This window comes from Serinus canaria, chromosome 8 (genome assembly GCF_022539315.1).
Source record: "Serinus canaria isolate serCan28SL12 chromosome 8, serCan2020, whole genome shotgun sequence".
Lineage (NCBI taxonomy): Eukaryota > Metazoa > Chordata > Aves > Passeriformes > Fringillidae > Serinus > Serinus canaria.
Window position 1 is genome coordinate 12,168,556 of NC_066322.1, and position 21,199 is coordinate 12,189,754.

At 40.1% G+C, this 21,199-nt stretch overlaps 1 protein-coding gene across 1 annotated transcript in view; it reads right to left on the reverse strand.

Annotated features, from left to right (window-relative positions):
• The window catches only part of ADGRL4 (adhesion G protein-coupled receptor L4), a 72,145-nt gene extending 51,151 nt beyond the window's left edge, over positions 1 to 20,994 (reverse strand). The window contains exons 1-3 of the mRNA XM_018912310.3: positions 20,853 to 20,994; positions 20,314 to 20,374; positions 18,728 to 18,877 (exon numbers count right to left, since the gene is read on the reverse strand). Coding sequence (XP_018767855.2) covers positions 18,728 to 18,877; positions 20,314 to 20,335 — 172 coding nt within the window. The 5' untranslated portion in view covers positions 20,336 to 20,374; positions 20,853 to 20,994. The remainder of the gene's footprint in view (positions 1 to 18,727; positions 18,878 to 20,313; positions 20,375 to 20,852) is intronic.
• Positions 20,995 to 21,199: the final 205 nt, after the last annotated feature.

Below are 21,199 nucleotides of genomic sequence, written 5' to 3' on the forward strand. Positions count from 1 at the left end.
GCAGACTAAACCCTGCTCTAAAGTTCTTTCTCCTAGGAAAGATGTTCTAATTTCGAATCTAAGGTTAAAATTGCAGACAAAAAGAGGGTTGTGATAGTCTATTTTGAGCAGAATTGCTTGTTATTGCTTGTTATTTTTATGCATCAATGGGCACCTAAAGTGCTCAGTCTTTAGAAGTGCTCCCACTGTATGAAATGAATACTTCTACAATATTCAGTATTTTTTTTCCTGCTTAAAGCTTTAGCTCCTGAAATCACATTAACAACTCCAACACTGAAAGCTTAAACAAAATCCCTCAAAACCCCAAGTATCAGCAGCTCCTAGCAACAGAAATTTTAATCTATTTTAAATGAAAGAAAGTCAAATATTTTCACGGATCCACTTTCCTGGTTTGCAGGACAATGCATACATGAGATCTTATTCACAGATACATAACTTGGCAATAAGGTTCTACAAATCTAGCCATCCTACTATTCATCTTATTAAATTCTTTAGTTTTTCAACTTTTCAGACACACCATGGGCACAATGCCTATCAAATCTCTTGAAAATTTATAAAATATTAAGTTAAATAATTGTGCCTCCTTGTTTTGTTGATGCATTTCTGAAAATCTCTTCACAAGGATGTGACAGATGATAAACTAACAAAGAAGACAGAGACCAGCATATAATCAAGGCAAAGTCAATGGCAGGGAATCACTCATTTCATTACCTGTACATATTTCTTCATACAGCAGCTTCTGACACTTCGGTCGTGCAGCTCTGACTAACACCTGCTGACAGACTTAGCTCATATCTGTCTACCTTCTTCACAGAGAAAATAACTGTACAAGGATGCCTCCTTGCTTTCTGCATTTAAAAACATGGAAGCACTTACCCTTCTTTTTTCTTCCTTCTGCTGCTCTCTGCCATGTCTGCCTATACCCTGAAATAGACTGTCAGTGGAAATCTCAGTGCTGTTTCCACTTCCTTCCCTTTTAATAGCTAGTTCAGGAGAGAGGTAGTAGATTGGCATCTGGAGTATTGGGGCCCAGGAAACTACTCAGCTGCAATTGAAACCTCGTGTGTGTCAGGTGTGATGAGTTCTGAGAAAAAAAGTCAGAAACTTCCACAAATGAACTGCAACTGCCTGAATCACAGCATGGAGATAAAAGGGGCTCTTCAATGAACAGAGTGCTACTTGGCCATTTATAAAGGATTATTCAATTATCTAATAATGAAACCTTTAGATAATGAAATATTTTTTGAAAGGTGGAGGGAGAAAAAACAACAACAAGGACTTTGTTGAAGCAGATGTAAAACTGACACATCTGCCTCCCTCGACACCACCAAATTGGCTCTTTCAATATGTTTCATTTGTTCTCCTGCCAATTGCTGATCTCTCGTCAATTTACTTTCAGATTTGGAAGAAAATTAAATGGTTTGATGACATATTGGTATTTTATCTTTGAAATGCAAAATATGTATTTCAATGATCTTAGAAACGTTTCACTTCTTTGAAATGTTTGCAATTGTATGATGTTGGACTTGATCTCCATCTGGAACAAAATAGTATAACTCCACCTAACTAAATGAATCTGGGCAGTTTATCACAGCTGGTGATCTTGTCCATAGTTTTTTCATTGATTAACAAAGAATATATCATATACTTATTTAGAAATATGCAGTGTGAAAGGTGATGACACCCTATATGCTTTAGGCATGCTTGAAAATACCTTTACTAGATGATTATCCAAAAATGCTTCCTAATAGCCTTAAGTAGTCGAAATGAAATGACAGAACTGTCATCACAGCAAATCACATAGGGAAAGAAAAACGATGCCAGCATTAACTGCATCAGCCACCTGCTCTATATAGGTTATTAAAATGATGGAAACAGTATGTTGGCTGTTCCATATATGCAGGCTAAAACCCCCCGCAGGTCCAATGTTTCATAAACTAGTTGTAATTTACATGCCTGTAATTTATACAGCACTTCTCAAAATGCTGGCTGGAAAAGACTGGCTACTGACTGGGATACTCTATTTCCTTTCTCTGTGACTACTTCCTTTAATCACAACTTGAAAAAAGAATTTTGGCACCAAAAGCACTTTGACAAATGCCGTATTATGATTCTTAATATGGTCAGGACTGTCTTGACCCTGTCAACAATAAGTGGAGCAGTCTTTATTTTGTAATGATGCCTCAATTCCACTGAAAACTCTTTTCCAAAGGGTTGGGGTCCTATAAACACCAATGGGAGCTTATGCTATGATCAGCCCAGTTGCAGTCACTGTTATTCAAACACAGGAAGAAGAAAAGGAGAAAGACATGGGGGCAATGACAATGTCCTCTTCATTAGCAGTGTTTTAGCAGAAAGGAGTTTAGAGGCAGTCCTAAGCAAACCTGCCCTCCCCTCTTCCTGAAAAACACACTAACCACCCAGCTGCAGCAGTGCCTGAGTAGAACTTCACCCCATCCCTCCTACTGAGGCTACCTGGGGTGGCAAGAGAAGCTCAATCACCCTGAGCCCAGGAGTGCATCTCTCCAGCTGGGCAGGTAATGCCTCATGTGCCAGTCTTGAGTTCAGGTTCCTGCCCTAGGGATACCTAATATATTTTATCCAAGAATTGTTTAAAGTAAAATAATCTGTCATATAAATGAATGGAAAGAGGCTCATTTTAGGAGCCACTGCCACTGTGACTGACCAATATAGATGAAAGTGCTCACATTTAGGCTTTTTTAACTCAAAGCAGTGGCTTTCCTCTCTTTATGCTAAGTTTACCCATCTGTAAAGCAGACACATTACAGTTTAGCTAACTCAGAGAAATGAGATAATACAACTTTGGCAAAAGAAAGGCTCCATCACATTGCTTTACTGGACATAAAATGGTAATATGAATATATGATTTTAAATCAACATTAAGATAGTGTAGACTCTAGGACATTTCTGATATTGCTTTGGCTGGATAATGTAATTTATTTTCAAACAGGTTTCTAGAAGTGCTTGATATTCCACAAAGTCAGCCTGTGTTACAAGATGTACATAGCTAATCTGCTGAGAAAGAGAATCATAAACAGCACTTTATTCCATATTATTTTATTCATGAGAGCATTTTCCAATTGGTGCAATCCTGAAGTATGGATTGGATCTTGAGATCATATAGCCATGCCAACATACTCCTAAGTTAGTCTGCTATAAACATTCTTAATTTCCAGAGGAGGAAGGTGGTGCAAAATATTTAAGGCTGGCATATCTGGTTTAAAACACCCATATATTTTCTTTTCTTTCTTCTTTTGTTTTTGCATATTTTTATAAGGGAAAAAACCTCATTCCACCATTACCCATACTTTCCTATGTGAGTATTCTGAGCAGGGTATTAACTATATTAGCAGTTAGTTTCCAGGGTGGAAATGACAGCATTTGCCTCTGATTGTCCCAGCCCAGGAAGCATGACTCTTGGGAGCTCTCAGAACAGGCACCCACCACTGCCAGAAACAGAGCAAGATTATATTGCTTCTTGCAAGAGGAAGAGTTTCTTGCTTTTTGAGTAAGATAATATTGCCTCTTTTTTTGTCCCCAGGAGCTGGACTGAAATTTTTGTCATGTGCATAAAGTGCCCACACCTAACTTACAAATCAGTCATCACATATCTTCAGTAGTACTGTTTTCACAGGGTAATCCTTGGTGATGTCCAAAACTAAATGTTATCTCTTTGATGAATCCATTTTAAAGTCCAAGGAAGAATGTGGGTAAGTGACACAAAGCAGAGGGTGAAAATTTGCAAGCAGTGACAGGAGTTGACAGGAAGGAAAACTTGTATGTTTATATGTGGCTTCTCAGAAGTCATCTCCCCCAAAAATGTAACTCTTCTTATCCACACTTGTGCAATACATATAAATTAACACAAAATCTTCATTAGATACCATCCCTAGAAATTATTTGAGAGAGGTAGATCCCAAGGTCTTGAAGACATTGGCCAGAAGATCCTGCTAGATTGGATGCTGAGAGCTGTCTCCCATGACACTCCTGGATACTAAGCCACAGTTAAATGTCTGTCTTGAAGGAGATTTATTTTGTATGTGCTTGAAACTGAACCATGTCACATATTTGGCAGGAAATGTAATCCCTTCAGAAAGCGGATTTGATCCTCAGTGTGATCTTGCCATTCTCAGGCAGGAATAGCTCTTGGTAAACCCAGTGCAAGGTCTATCCATGTATTTCTGTTTTGAGTAAGGGACAAGTCCCAAACATGGGGCTATGAGAGCAAAACCTCCTATCCCCACCAATCCACGTGGCCCTGATGGCATGAGAAGAGATGTCCTACAGATACAAACTGCACAGTGCACACACAAGTTGCCTCCATCTGAATTCATCCAGAAAATTGCTGGATATTTTTGAAGTTGTTTCCTAAACCTCCAAGTAGCACGTGATGCAAACAGCATCAGAATTACTATGAAGGAGACAAAGGCATGGCTCCTGGTTTGAAGACTACCAAACAAAATCACTGAATGAATGACAGCTTAGAGATCCTTCCTTAGAGCTGACAGCTCCAGTATTCCCCCATCAAGTTGATTCCCAGTTTTGAGACCCTTTGTCTTGCCCTTCTCCTTCCTTCTGTTCAGACCACCATGGCAGCCCTTCCCTGCTCTCAGCTGTGCTTTCTGTCCTTCCCTTCTGACTGTACCTCCTAAGTGCAGCTATTCCCTCCTCCCTGCCATTCCTCATTTCCTGGTGGCACTTCTCAATGACATTCCCATTGCTGAAGTATATGAGTTGGGATTCACTACTCCCTTTTCCTGAAAACCTTAGGTGTGAATCTCACCAATGGCTGAAAGCACAATGTATCTGGGATGCTGCATAGCATTTGATACAGTGGCTCATGAAATCTTATTAGAAAAATATCTAATAAAGTAATGTATAATCTTGGTAAGAGTGCTGTCATGGGGATTGCAAACTGGCTGCAGGAAAGTAAGCAAAGGACAAGGGGTCATGACAAACAGCTCTGCACTGAGCTGTGAAGGGGTACCCAGTGGGTTTCCCCAGGAGCTGGTGCTCAGCCCAGTTTCATTTAACATATTTCTTAATGCTCTGGAAAAAGAGATGAACATTCTGAGAATTAAATTTGTGGATGATACTAAATTACTAGATGCTTTTAATATCAATCAGGACAGAGTTATTCTATAGAGGGAAAGCAGAGAGGATGGGAATGGGAAGAGTCTGTGACCACACTCAGCCACACAAATTTATGAGGAAGGGTTTCATGTCCCAGTGGATAATAATGGAAGGCTAGTGAAAGTCCAGCCAAAAACAGCTTACTTCTGGTCTGTCAAAGGCAGGAGCAGAGAAATAACAACAAAATCAGCTAGGAAGCAATTATTAGTTATAATATTTCTCCCAAAGGTGCTAGATATTAATTCTCATTTTCTAGTCTCAATAAATTTCAATGTTTGCAGTTTTCTAAGATTCTGTGTGGTTTCACGCTGCAGAGTAGCATGTAGCAATGTAATACATGTGTCTTCATATAACATCTAACATATTTATATAACATATGACATCTCTTTTCTGAGGAGAAACCAGTGGTAAAAATGGGTTATCTTATAATTTTCTCTCTTTTCTCAAGAATTTAACACATCTTTTTAGTCTAATATTTGTAGAGACTCTTCCTTTCTCCAAAGTTCCTGCAGAAGTTAAACACAAATTTGCCTAGAAAAGTTATGTTGAGCTGGTTTCTGGCAGCAGTCTGGCAGCATCTTTGTGTCTGCACAGCATTGTGATTATCTCACAAATTCAAATACTTTAATTCTGAACCCTACTATTTTCCATAGAGGCAATATCTTCAGTGCTAGTCTGAATGCTCTGAATGTTAAGTGTCTGGCTCTGGCTGGATTCCCTACATTTTTTTGTCTGTGAACACGTAGCACATGGCTGTTGATTACTACTTTTAAATTGATCTGTGTCTGCTATGAAAATATATTGCTTCATAAAAGTCTTTCAGGGTATCAGCTTCCAAATTAATGATTTTTCTCTCAAGCTCTGACTTTGAGAGCTTACAGTATGGAATCATGCAGTCCAGCTACTTGAATCAAATTGAAATCCATCCATCTGCAATTCAGATCCAAATTCTTTCAGTGCTCTTGGCTCATCTCTAGGTAAAGACCAGCTGTTGTCCTGTTAAAGTGACTGTAAATAATTCCAACTTCAAGTTTCAACAGTGAAAGGCACAGGGGACCACTTAATTCCCAGGATGTTCCTGGGTTTGGTCTTCAGCTGGTGGAAACTGTACCCTGGAGCTGCAGTGGTGTCTGGGCAGAGCCAGCAGTGCCAGGAGGTGTGGCGGCCCTGCAGGGCAGTGTCCCTTCCTGGGGACACAATGCTGAGCCAGAAACCCTGACCTGGGCTAATTTCACAGGGTGCTTCCACCCATACAACACAGGTGAGGAGGGGAAAAAAGCCAGGGATTCTTTCTCTCTCTGTTTTCTCCTTTTTCATGCCATACAAGCCTGTCACCATGCTTTTTAGGGGCTACATGTCTTCTGCAACACAAACAGCACAGCACCAGAGGAAGAAAGGCTTGTTTACAGCAGAGGTTCAGTAAAGTGTTTAAAGGAAGAATTTTCCAGTAAAAAGAGATGGGCCCTAACCAAGAAGGAAGGTACTTGTTAAGGCAACTCTATCAGAATAGCAGATGAATCACAATGTGTTATAGCATTATTTGAAAGGATGTTTTGAATGGAACTGTCAGCAAGTATTTTAATAGCAAGTCTTCAATTTCTGCTTTATGGGGTTTTTAACCACCAAGAAGAAAACATAAGTAACAAGGAGGGATTTAGGAATTGTTTAGTGTTTGGCTGTTCAAAGAAAGAAAAGAGCCCTCCACATGCATTGCAGCTAATGAAAATTGCCATTATGGGGTTTTTTACTCCATTTGTGAATGCTAAACACTGTAATAATGCAAAGTCCTTATGATTTTCTAAATCTCCTCAATAAGGAGGATATTATCTACTTATTTAATGACCCAATCTCTAATGGCAAGGAGCTGTTACCACCAGCAGCTCCAGCTCATTCACATAGTTCCTCTCTTTAATTAAAAGGTCTTTACAGTTAAAAATAAAGAAATAAATCAATTAAAAACCCAAACTGCCATCAGATGGTAAGAAAATAAAGGCACTTCAGGGACAGATTTTCAATGGCTTGGGCATCCACAACTGGGAGTGTTCTTTTGAAACAACTCAGTCCTCCTTTAGGCATCTCAGATAGAGCCAGACAGTTCAAAAATCCTCAACATATATTTCTTTGGAAAACCCATCCCTAACTGTGGCTTTGTGTCCAACAGCCATTGTGTCTAGTGAGACTCAATCACAAGTCACCTACCTCCCTGCTGGAGGAATGTCATCAGCATCACCCCTTCTGCAGGAAACTCTGATAAAACACCTGACTGTACTCATCTGTGCTCCTGCCCCTGCTTGCTGCTACAAGAACAGAGGCAGCAGGTCTATTTTTACCACACTGCCAGTGAAGGCAGCAATAGCCTTGGATTTTCCTCACAGCTCTCAAAGCCAGGTGTCCACATTGCAGCACAGACCCCTTACTTGCTTGAATACCAAGCTCCAAATGGAATGTGGCTCTCTGCATGGCATTCCTTGAGGGTAAGGTGCTATTGCCAGGTTAAAAGTTTCCTCTAGGGTGATCAGTCTAAGGCTAAAACTTGAGTAATAATTCAAGAGCTGTTTGCAGCTAATGAAAGCTACAGTAGCTTTCTCTAAGAGCAGAGAATAAAGCTCAGAGGTTTTATAGCACATCCCTCTGCTCAAACAAGAAATATTTGGTGGTACTAACTCACTACCTGTTTATTCAGCAGGAAATACAAAAAGTTAGTTAACATTTCTTTTTTCTTCAGCTCACAGCTGTGTAAATATTATTCCAGTCTCTCCTTTGACATCCACCTAAACCCCACACCTGGTGTGCAAAGTGATATAAATGGAGCTCAACACTTGCTAACCCACTGCTGTGTCCCAACATACCTAGGACTGAGGATTGACTTCTGTGAGACCAGTGATGCTCTATGAAGCATCCCTGAAGAGATCTCATTTTCTAAAGGCAGCTTTCCTAGGTTTTAACCATAAATCTGAGCATGATGAAAGAGTTGTGGAATCACCATACCAAGATTTGCATGACAACACTGAAAAAGCAGCCAAATTGTAGTTCTGCATAGTTTACAACTGCTGCCCTGCACAGTTTCTATTTTGATCTGCTCAGATGAAAAGCTGTATTAAGTTTTAGAAACTTCTCCTCATCTCTGCTTTTGAGTCACTTTTGAAGGCTGTTTGCCTTTCCCATTTTCTCTGTGGTAGCTAAGGAGATGAAAGTCTTTCTGTATGCACCAGATATCCCTGACACAATGGGAGGGAAATATTGATATTTTTTATATTGCACAGTGGGTCATATTTATGAATTGATGCATGCTTCATCATAGCTCTAAATAATGGAACATTTTGGATGGGAACAAAGGGCCTGAAACTGTCTGTCTGAGTACCTCCAGTTTCCTCTCCCTTCTGAACTCCTTACAGGCTGATTTTGGAAAGGTAGAGCTTCCTCAGGATCAATGTTACCCATGAAAATGATTTATTCAAGAGAAAAAGTAAGGCAAAGCCTTCATTGTAATACAATTTTCCACCTAGTCTTTTCTCATCACTGCAAGGAAAAAATGCAGGACTCAGAACTCCTGTTCATGCCTGCAGGGCTTAACTGAATTTCTCTGTCAGCCCATGACACCACCCTGAAGCTTCTCTGGAGTTTCTTTAGGGCCTCTGGTGTTAGAGGGATCAGTGATGGAGACTGCCATGTGATGCAGAGATTATTGCTGCAATGTCTCCCTGCCTGCCATGGCACTCTGGTGCAAACTGTGAGCCAAGGCTGGGTTACCTCAGCCCTCTTGAGCTTTGGGAATATCCAAAACTCCCTGGAGCATTAGGAGGGCAGTGATGCTGTACTCTGTCCCAGCTGGGGACTGAGCATGAGAAGAGAGGACAATGGCTGTGGGAGCACACCCACACCTCATGGGCACAGATGGGGCAGAGAGAAGCAGTGGTCTCCTAGTGTAGGATGAATTCACCTTTTCTCTTTGTCTCCCATGGGTAAAATTCTGGGGATAAAATCTGCAATACCTCAGGCTAATTTCACATTTTTAAAAATTGAGATTCAGGCACTTTGCAACAAATAAAAAGTAAATATATAAACATGCAACTCGCCATCCAAGCTTATGTTCTCCCTCACTGTAACTTATGTAGATTGCTGCCTATGTGCCTACCTTTCATTACAAATAAAACATAAAAGCCAGCCCATATCCTGAAGAACTGTTTTTCTTTATTGCAACACCATTACATGAAGCCTATAACATAAACAAAGATTAGACTTGGCTGTTTTGAACAAATAGCCATTTATTGTCAAGGCTTTTCAGGAGCTTTCATTTTCCTTTTTGAAAAACAAGATCCTGTGCCAGCCTAACAAATGTGTAACATTAAATAATAAGTAAATTAATGGGACACCCTGCCACACTATTATTTAGGCCATCTCAGAGTGTCTCAGTTGCACATGTCCAAGCTAAGGCAGAAACCCAGTTAAATTCAGCATATCCAACCAAAACCCCACCAGCAGAGTCCCTTGGGACATGGCTGCTGTTCCTCACTGCTGCAACCAACCTTCAGAGCAGGAGAATGCACAGAAGGAACCATCCAGGGGCAGAGTGTTCCATGCCACTGGAAGAGCACACACAGGACACAGCCAGAGAACCTTTTCCCTGTTTCCTTGTCCTGGCACAGAGCCGGAGAGCACAGGACAGAGCTGTCTCAGCCCCAGGGGAGCAGCCAGGTTTGTGGTGGGCAGAAGGAAGGAGAACAACCCCTTGCACCTCCCCGTGTTTGCTCTGGCAGGGGCACCACAGCTGCCCAGGCTCTGGCCTCTGGCACTCCCTGAGCGTTACTTGCACCAGAATTCTCCATTTTAAAGCAGTCCTGAATCTCCTAAGCCCAGCCAGAAGTAATCACACAACAAGCTATCCCTTAGACAATGAGCAGAGATTATTCAGCTTCCTTGTACCCCAGAGAAACAGCAGCTTCCTTCCTGCCCGTGATTGGGGCTGTGATTAACCAGGCAGTTCAAGGTGAAAGGAGAATGCAGCTCCAGGCATAGATGGCTTCCTTTAACCTCAGCAAAACATCGTGCCAGATATTTCAATTAGTGCGCACCAAGGTCACAAAATCAATTTCTTATCGCCGAAAAACACACATATTGTAAATTTCATTTTCGAGCCATAATCTCTAAATTAAATCTGTGTACCTAAAATATATACAGTGCAAAATTGCAGTCCTTCAGCCCCCTCCCTCTCCTGCAGCCCAGCAGCATTTTCACAAACATCACCTGGCTTTGTGCTCTATATTTAGAGCACAATGTTTGGTTAGATTCTAATCTTCTTGGAGAATGTCATTATCTCTTTCTTTGGCAAATAGAGGTCCAAAGTGTCAATTACCTTCTTAAACTCTTCCATACACACAGGGCTGAGCTGGGTTTGATATTCACTCTGCCAACAGCTCAGTCGGCAATTTTTCACAGTCATACACAGAAAAATTGTGCACCAGCACAGTATCCTAGATAAATTACACATTTCAAATGTGGTTACCTACAACTTCACCACTCCTGGCCTGCGTATTCTGGCAGAAGAAAATAAAAAATCAATTAAAAAAAGGCAAAAAAAAAAACCCAAAGAGGACACTTTTCTGAACTCTGAGTTCAATATAGAGTTACAGAGAAAAAAGTAAAGTTAGAATGGGAGATTAGAGGGCTATGATTGTATGTAAATCAGTGGAGCTGTGTAGAACTGACATCATCTCATGTGTGTAATTCCTGATGATGCAGCCCTTGTTCTGTGGGTGGCACTGACTTCACAGCCCAAAGGAAGCTACACAGTCTGATGGCTGCAGCAGCCTCTACCATGGGTGAGCCTAGGTTGAGAAGTCTCAAGGAAATGGAATTTCTTTACAATGAATTCTCTTCTTTCCTTCAGAAAAACTAATTTTGACTATACAGTCACAGAATGAGTCACAGTATGGGTAAAATGGAAAATTTTGAGATAATTCCTTCTTTTTTCATAGAAAATTCTGCTCTTGTTCACATGCCTACTTATACACAGGTCCCTGTGTGCATGGTTGTGTGCATTTAATATACATGCATGAGTATACATGTTCAGGAAATACTTTTCATCCTTTTACTTCAAAACAGCAAGTGAGAAGAACATATTGTTACCGTTGGACCTCCTGGGACTACTTCAGATGTTAGAGACACAGGAAGGGAATCATATCTCTGGTAAACACAAAGTAAGCAAACTCTGAAATAACAAGTTTATAGCTCCTTAAATGAATTTTCCCACATCCTCTGAACATGTAACATATTGATTCTTAGTACCATAAAGCAGGATGAAAGGAGTATTTTCTCAAGAAAGGAAATTAGCATTATTTGGCAAGGGTTAAAACACATTTTGAATTAAACAAGTAAGAAACCATCCAAGTGCAGATGATCAGCCTAAAAATTTGGGTAAATTTTTGAGAGAGACAAATAACTCCTTTCTACCTCATCATCTACACACATTTTAAAAACTCTTTTTAGATGCACAGAGAACTAATTTAAAAGAGAGCCTGGTTATGATTAAAGATATAACAAGAGGAAGTTTTGTTTCTTTCTGGTTCTTTCCAAAAATGCATTACTCTATTTTAGTCATGCTCAAAGTACCATTTCAAGAAAATGTAAACAAAGCACATTAAAAAAATGGAGGGGTCTTTTTTTTTCTTTTTGGCTCAAATCTGTGAATGTAATGAATCTATCTAAAAAGTCCCTAAAATAGACTTTGTCCAAGGCTCCTAAAAGTTAGGGTCAATCTTAAAAATAGTTATTGTGGGTTGTGTCTTTGGCCCAGGTGAACTGTGTTTTCTGGCAGTAGGAAGAAGAGCTAACTCTCTGAAGATCCTCTGTCTCTCATTTGAGTGGGAAACAGGGAGGGATTTCTTGATTTTTGGATTTGACATTTCAAATGCATAAAATGCTTTGAGTCAAAACCTTCTGGACTCAGCCATCACTGGAGGGGAATCAGGGACAACCAAAGCTGATAGAGACTCCATCATCAGCAGGCATGAAAAGACACTTTATTATTAGAAATCTACAGTTCTTATAGAAACAATGGTGGACCTAAGACCTGATGGGCCTTTAGGAATCTTCTCTCACACTACTGGTGACCTAGGAATAGCACACTCTGGAGAGCCATATCTATAAACAATGGTTACAGAAAGAGAGAAAATAATTGTTCGAATTCTTTCCTCTAAGTTTCCCCCAGCTTCTACACAGCTTCCCAGGATTTTCCTGGGAGAGCCATGTCTCTCTCTGTGATTCCACACTCAGCCATTTGCAGAGGTAAGACAATTGGAGTCAGACAGCCTGCACCATGCCTTATTCAGCAGGGTTGTATTGTTACTCCAGACATCCTGCACTGCTTTCTTCCTGACTCATGTTCTCATGCATCACCAGGCACTGCTGTAACACATGCTCCCCTTTCAAATTCCTGACCTACTCTTAAAAAATTCAACTAAAGCATAATTTGAATATAGCTATAAAAAATAAATCCAAGGCTACAGAAGCTGTTTTGACTAATACTGTTAGCCAAGGGTATGGCTATTTTCAGGAACATAAACATAACTCCATCCTTTGTGGCTGGAAGGCAACCATACAACAGCTGGTTAGTCCCCAGCAGCCCATGGACATCACAGCCATGAAGCCCTTCCCAAATTCACAGAAAGTGTGACATCTTGCACATGAAAAGGCAAAGACACACATAAAGCTGCAGGTCCCCAAATGGCCAGGAGCCTGCTTTTTAACATTAACACCAGCACTTTCCTAGGCAAGTGGACTATTATGCACCAGAAAATCCCAGTTAATTTATCCAGACTTTTCAATTCCATCATCTGCCTACAGGTTTAATCTGGAATGTGAAATCAAGATACCTCAGCTGGGTAACATCTCACAGCTCAGCAATCAATCCCTGCACTTCACAAAAAGTAAAAACCCATTCAGCTGTATTATTACCAAAGAAGACACAAGGGAAGAAAACTTTCTGTCCCCTGAAGAGGAACCCTCAAACCATGGACTAAGTGAAATACAATATCTAAACATGCAACAAACAGAATGGTGCCTCCCAACAAATCTTGGGATCACCAAAATGCCCAACACCCAAATTTGCAGCAGGAATTCTGAATTAGAAGATGACTCCTGCTTCTTCCCTGAAACCATGTAAAAGCTCCAGCTAAATATAGAGGGAAAGAAGTAGAGATTAGGAGGTGCAGGAAGAGAAGGGGAAAGAAAAAATGGTAAGGAGCATGTCAAAAGGGCTGGAAATTAGTGATCCTTTTTGGCCCCCTGTATAGCACATCCCAAGTTTTCCAAGCTGTCACACGCTGAGTTGAGCCCTGTTAGTGCTTGGCTAAGGCATATCTTTCTCCTGCTGTGCTATGTTAGAGCAGCTGCAATTTGCCTTTTTATAGCTTGTGGTAACTGATAGCAGTGAAATGAATTTAGGAAGTGTGTGGATTGGATCTTCCATATCAGTGATTTCAGACTATTTGGTAAACACAGAAGTGACATCCAGTGATGTATGCCTGCTGTTAAAAAAAAAAAAAAAAGTCCTTTTGGTGAATCAACATTTGAATTAAATAATTTTTAATTGAAGAACAATTTTGGATAGAATAAAATGATTATACACAGTGGTTTGACAGGGTCATTTTAGTTTGAAAGCAAAAATTCCCTCCATACAAACTATACACAAATTGGGTGCTGCAGAATGGCAACAATGCCACCAGTGAATCCAAACAAATTCAGTGACTGCAGTAAAAGTCAATGGTGGGACTCAGCAGCATCATGGTAGAACAAGGAACTGAGGTCTCACAGGAAAACTTCTTTTTATAGCTGGCAAAAGCCAGAGATTTGGTATTTTGGCCCTCCATAAAGCAAGAAAATATGTTTGTGTTCAGATATGGAGCATGCTTTCAATCGGATTCAGCTGGATTTATACAAATTGCCCTGTGTTCTAACAGGGATTCTGTATTTTGATACAAAACACCTCTTTGCACTGATGTACTTTTTACCTCTGTAAAAGGATAAATCCTCCTACAGTGCACTTCAGAAACAGAGTTACTGCCTTGCCCCAGCAGAGAGTTTCTCCGACAGCCTCAGTCCTTGCTCAATATTTCTGGAAGAGCTGTAACTATTTTACAAGTAGCACTGATTAATCTTGCAGTATAATTTGCAAGTGACATTTACAAGGGAATATTGTGTAGGGATATCTGGGAGGGATATTGTGTTCAGGCTTTTCCTGCTTGCCTGCCTACCCTCCTGGAACAAACAGCGCTGCTTCATTTTCCTTCCGTATTTTACAAAGTTAAAGTAAACACTGTGATCACACTGTTTACTTTAATTTCCTGCAGTGTGCCAGCAAAGCAGCAAATTGGCAGTCAGCAATCAAGAAGCAGCCAGCATTTGAAACAGCAGAGCTGCTTAGGAAAGCATCACTGATGCCAACTCATTTTCCCCTTTGTTTTAAAAATAAAATATTGGCTTCTATGAAGTTTTACTTCTACTCTTATCTTTTTTAAAAGATCAAAAATTTTGTTCATTTCCTTTAATTTTCTTTCAGAAGAAGGCTGGAATTATGAACAACACCTAATTTATATGTCCAACTCTTCTTATATAAGAAAATGCATTTACAAATGGAAATATATTCTATTTATCTGTAAAAAATTCCATGGCATTTTTGCATGAGAGGAAGTTAACTTGTCTATAAATCAGTTTTTTCTGGGTATATCTTTATTTTTTATGCCAAGAGCTCTAGCCCATGTTACTTCAATAAGGGGTATGATATTGTGAAGCTAAAGTCTTGTGCATTTGAAGCAGAATACACATCTGCCCAAGAACAGTCCTAAAAAGCAAATAGATGTACTATCAGAGGTCATTTTCTCTTATTTAATACTACATAAAGCAAGGAATATAAATACAAAAGAAAAAGTAAGGAGACTGGGATAGTATTTTGTACCTCAGAGGTGTAAAGCTTGACAAGGTGACTCATTTATGGCTTTCTGGAAGATACTGTACAGAGGGAATTTATTGCTCTGTAAGTTATAATTCCAATACATAAAAGAGGCCAGATACCACAATCAGTTATTCTCCTGACTATGTGCATTCCTGCATATATTCTTACAGAAGACAATGAGATTATGAAGAGGATTAGCTTTTTGTTAGAGTGGCCAAAGTATGCCTTCAGAAAGTCCAAAACATGACCTAATTTACAGTGGTTGAAACCTTGTGGGAAAGATTGTAAAAGGATAATTATTTTAGAAGCCATGACTTTGACACCAGGAAATTAAATTCATATCTATGTGTCTTTATCTATACACAGCAAATCCAATAATCTTGAGCTCTCTGCAGTCACTTAGCCAGCTGGCAAAGGGAGCAAAGTCAAAACTTACAAACCCCATTCCTAAGGTATGTTGACATCAGTGATTCATGATTCATCAATAATGGTGCTAGGAAATAAATGTAAGAGGACATTATTGCCTTTTGCAGCACAGAAGACTCAAGGGAAAACTTCTAAGTGTGTCACAGTGAAAAGACAGGGCTAGCAAAGAAATAACTTTTACAATTACTTAAGAGGTGTTACAAGCAAGTGAAAGTAGAGAAACAAATGTAAACCTTTCACTGTAAGAATGTACCTATAAATTAAAATGAAGAGTTTCTCAGCCATGAAAGCTTAAGAGGACTAACCTGAAAATTAAGATTTTCTGTTCAACATGTTTATGTGGAAGAAGAAGTTGAATTGCTTGTTTCAGAATAAAGTTTCAAAACAATGACTGTTCTGGTTTAATTGTCTACCAGGATAACCACAATGGAGAAGCTGGCTCAACTTTATGCAAAATTACTAATGTTGTTGACAGTAATTATGACTCTCACAGCCTATCTAAATAACAAAAAGGGCAAATATGTAAACATAATGTACTACAAAGGCTCCTTAGAAAATGCCTGTATTAGCACATAATTGATGATCTCCTTTGAAGGTGACTGCACTATCATTGTAAAAGCCTGAGATTATTAACTGAATAAAAATGGGTAGCTATCTCCAGAACAGCACATTCACCTGCTGCTTTTGCCACACAGAACAGCAAGATCTCATACATCATTAAACAACTGAGGCTTTGCTTTACGTCTTCTCAGCTTTAAACTATTCATGATAGGGCGTAGTCTACATTTCTAATCCTTTATAGAACATACCCAATTAAAATTCTGGTTAATTTTTTATGCTATTAGAGGACTACTGCACAATATTAGTAATGCACTGTGTTACATACTGCCCTAGAGAAACATTGTCTCTCTTTCAGGGCCAGCAGCCACACTGCTCTGATATAAACTTTGCTGCTTTGCTGGAGGGTAAGCGACTTCAGTGGCTGTTGAGGTACTTTACCAGAGAAAATCTTGGTCTCCAGACATGAGACTTGCTTCAAACCATTTTCACTTGACTACAATGGACCAAAAATACATCTAGTATCTTGTTTTCCTGGACTCACTTTGGAAATTTTATTAAAAAGACTGAGTTTTCAAACACTGATATTATAATTCTTAATAAACAATTAATGGATTAACAAGATTTGTGAATGTATATTTCACTGCACTGAATTTTCTTTAAGTGTTCAGTGAGTGTTTTTATGAAATTTAAATGTAGGTTTCTCTAAGAAAATGCAGGTAAAAGGGAAAGTAAGAAAAAGGTGCTGTATGAGAAAAAAAAAGAGTATAGAAAACAAGATAAATCTGTTCTCACAAATTCAGATTTAATAACATTATAATAGATGCATATATAATGGAGGGGTTTAAGAACATCAGTCATGGCAGTGAGAACAACAGGTATCCTTACTGCCCATTTAATTGATTATCCATAATCACAGACTTTCTAGATCAGTACAGACAATGCAGTGGGTACCAGATGATGCTAGGTAAGTAAATGCTGGTTTGGTTTACACCAGGCAGTATTGCTAAAATTGACTTGTTTTTCTTCTTTCTCTTCATTATTCCCAAGTGTAAAAAACCATTGACTCTGCAGACATGATGTGCACTTATTGTTCAAACCAGCTGACTTTCATGGCACTACAATTGAACCAGTGCAAGAACAAAACCAGTGTTGTGAAGGTCATTTCTTACTTTCTTTTGACCAGCTTGATAGACAAATAATGATTAACCTATCACAGCAAGGTTAGCATTAAATTAAAGCAATATATTTAGAAACTACATGAAATTTGATGCAAAGAAGAGACTGACAGAACAGTGTTTGTTCAGACTTTAGAAGGGAAGGAAAAGGGCAAATAATAATGCTGCCTACACTACTTCATGGGAGGTCAGGAGGAGATAAAGCTAAACTATTATTAGAAATGTACAGTGGTAATTGCACATGGGAAGGAAAAGTTACAAGCTGCAATCAGAGTAACCTCAACCAGCTATCAGAAAAAGCATTTTCACAACTGGTCAGACACTGAAACAAGGGCCCAGATAGGAACAGGTTTCATCCTTGCAGATACTCAAAACTCAGCTGGCCAAAGCCCTAAGCTGCCTGCTCCAGGCTGAACCTGCTCTGAGTGGGGAGCTGGACCAGATGACCTCCAGAAGTCTCTTCCATACTAAATTATTCTATGCTTTTCTGATTCCTCATTTTTTGTTATTTTATACATCTATGTTTCTCTTTAAACACTCCCACCCTATAAACAAAAAAAAAGAAGGCCTTAGAAAAAAGGGTTTTTCATTCTAAATCTTCTTAAACAAACATACTTCCAAGCACAGCATGGGAAATAAGCTACAAAACTCCAAAATACCTGTGGACTGCTTTCCTACACTCATACCAAACCAAAGGGTTACTACTAAGTAGTAACTGCTGAATTTCCCAAGATGCTTGAAACACAAAAAATGATCTGGTAAATGGTTACTTCTCCCAACTACTTCTCAGGATACTGAAAACTGAGAAGATTCATTTCAGCCTCTCTGCAGCTGGACATACCTAACAGTGAAAATAAATATTAGAGCTATTCATAGTGGAAGACAACTCAAATATGAAGGTGGGGAAAATATCCTTTTCTTTAGGTGAAAGATAGAGTCATCCCAAAGTAGATTGCTTAATAGGATTTCTGGCAGGAAGCTGTGGTAGAGAAATCAACACTGGCATGTCTCTGTGGCATACACACCTCCTTGTTTTCCTAGAGCAGCCCAGGAGCTGCTGCTTGATGGTGATCAGCTGCTGGGAAGAGTGGCCAAGTGCTGTGTGTGTGAGGCAGGGAGCTGAGGGCTGTGCAGCAGCCACCACACCAGCCCTAACTCCAGAAATCCTGAGTCACAAGGGAAATTACTGAAGGTAAATCAGCAAAGATTAGTTAGCAGCTCTCATGGAAAAGAAAAGCTGGAAAACAGGTCATACTCAACTGAGACACATGGCAAGCTGTATCAAAACACCAAGCTGAGCATAATTTGTACAGTTTCTCAGAAAATATGAAAATTTTTGGCTTTGAAGACATTTCAGTGCAGGATACTGCTGTGACATAAAGTTTAATCCTTGAGCTAGTGGGCTCTTGGGTAGGTTTTTCAACTGAGCACATGAAAAGATGTGTAGGCAAAATCTCTTTACCTTTGCAGACTGTTATGCCATTTCCTGTGTATCCCTGGGAGCAGTAGCAGCCTGTTGTCCCACCCTGAACTTCACACCTGGCATCTTTGTGGCATGTCATGTTGCAGCTTGGAGAAGTGCAGCCATAGTCCAACAGACTGGAAATCAAAACTGGAACAAAGGAAAATCAGATTTGTTTCATTATCTAAAACCTTTATTCTGACCTCTAAAATAAGATCTGGGCCAAAGGTTTCCACAAAATGGGTGTATTCCAGTAAACATCATCACAGACTGTTGTGCTGCAGGATGGGGCAAGGGCCACCAGCTGCAGGGGCACCTTTGGTGAAACAGCAGACACCACAGATAACTCAAATGTGTTCTCAACTAGTGTAAAAGTTACACAGTGATTGGTATAGAAGCTACACAGTGATTGGGGGGAAACTTTTCAGTGGCTTTCAAAGCTCTCTTGCAGTTTCCAGTAAAGCCAAGGCATTTATTTGCACTCTGAATTATGTGTGGAGTGAAATCCAAACTGCCCTACATGTCTTAGGGAGAAACACCAAAGAGGGTTCCCCTGATCACACCCTTTATTCTTATAAACACTCCCATACTTCTGAAGCTAACACATAGGCATGATTTGGTAGATTAAGATGAAATATCACATATTTACATCATTATGATAGCAGGTTTTAAAAGTTATTTACAGTGTGGCAAATCATTTGAATTTAATCTCTCAAAACACCATAACTACTTTCCCATTTTATGAATGCATATGGTTTTCAACATAAAGGAAAAAAGAAACCTCTTCTTTTGAGAAAACTCACAGATCACTGTACTATCACACACACCCTACTACTGGTATAAATAAGGCATTTAGCTCAGAAAGGAAAGCAAGTTTTTTTTGCTTTGTAGTTTAGAAATTGTTAGCAGGACAAAGTGAAAGTTGCAGAACACAAAGATCCTTCTGGGTGCTGTCTCTCCCTGTCTGGGGTTCTGCTTTTCCCTACCTAAATGTCATTCTGGATATTTGCTAGCCTGGTGTTACAGTTTCATTGCTGCATGGAATCTCACAGAGATGTTGCTTTCTTGGAAAAATTAAGATTTCAGGAAAAGTTCAAAAGACTTAAAATTACACACAATTTTTAAATAATTATGTATAATCCAAGTCAATTTAGATATCATCAAATTTCATATTTTCTCTGTGTTCCTGAGAGGAGAGACTGTCTTCCACAGGGATTAAAGCAGAAACCTGTTGATTCTATTGTCATTTTACTGTTTTCAGCATGTGAAATCTAAAAATTTCCCAAGCAGATAGAGAGAGAAGGAAAAAAACATACAAAAAAAATGCACAGAAACTCCCAATGTTTCTGGTTTTTTTATTTTCAGTACGACAGCCACGGTGAGATAAGGACTGGTGTTTTGGGGTTTGGGATGATGCTAACCATGCAATTACCAAATCCAGCAGCAGCACTGATCCAAGCTACAGGGATTTCCAGTCCTGGGTACCCAGCAGCTTTCAACCACCCCCAACATAAGAATTTCTCCTTGTCACATCCCACTCCCTTCTCACCTGCCACACACTCCCCAGAGAGAGAGGTCTCACCTACCTAGGAATGGAAGCAGTTTCATTGGTGACGCCGTTGCTGTGCAGTGCCTGGTGCAGAGCCCCTGTGTCAGAGAAAAAACCTCCCTGCTTTAAAATATATGACCATGTGCAAAATATGCACATATGACTGTGGGGAGAGCGATGTCCTGGTACAGGCACAGCCCTGACACTGCCCTTTGTCCCAAGCCTCACGCTGCCAAAAGTTCCTGAGGCTCTCAGGCAGGACAGGAAGGGTCAGGAGGGGCTGAGGAGCTGGTCTTCGGGCAAGTAGGAAAGCAGTGAGAAAGCAAAAGGGAAACAAGAGGCTGCGTCTTGCAGAGGATATCAGAGAGGATTCAGGGGTGAGGAGGTTAGAGGAGCATGGAGCTGTTTGGGAGAGTGGCAGGGGGAGGGTGAAGCTGGAAGGGGTGACTGCAGAATGCTGGCAGTACAGGAGCAGCAGGTGGAGCAGATGAGGAGGGTGAGGAAGAGGTGGGGGAGAGCAGTGACTTGCTCGGTGTTGACGAGCTCAGAGGTGACGGTCTGCATGCTTCCTTCCACCTTTTCCTGCTGGCATGAGTACGTGTGAGCCCCGAGACTCTCTTTGTTTGGAACAGGTCTTGGCTAACTGCTGTCGCTCTTACTGCTTTCTTCAGTTTTGAGATGGATCTTTACTGCAGCCAAGCAATGCTGCTTTAAGGGTAGTGGGATGTAAGGGAGGTACAGGAAATCACTGAACTCTGCTTTGTGAAGAAAACAAAGACATAGGCAGGGAGGAAAGAGGCAGGAAACTCAGGAACTGAAGGAGACCAAATTTCTATGAGTTCATGGGCTGTGTAATAGACATGTTCAATACAGCATTTGGCATGTCTTTGTGTTTAACTCGAGAGCAGCTCTATTCTCATTAT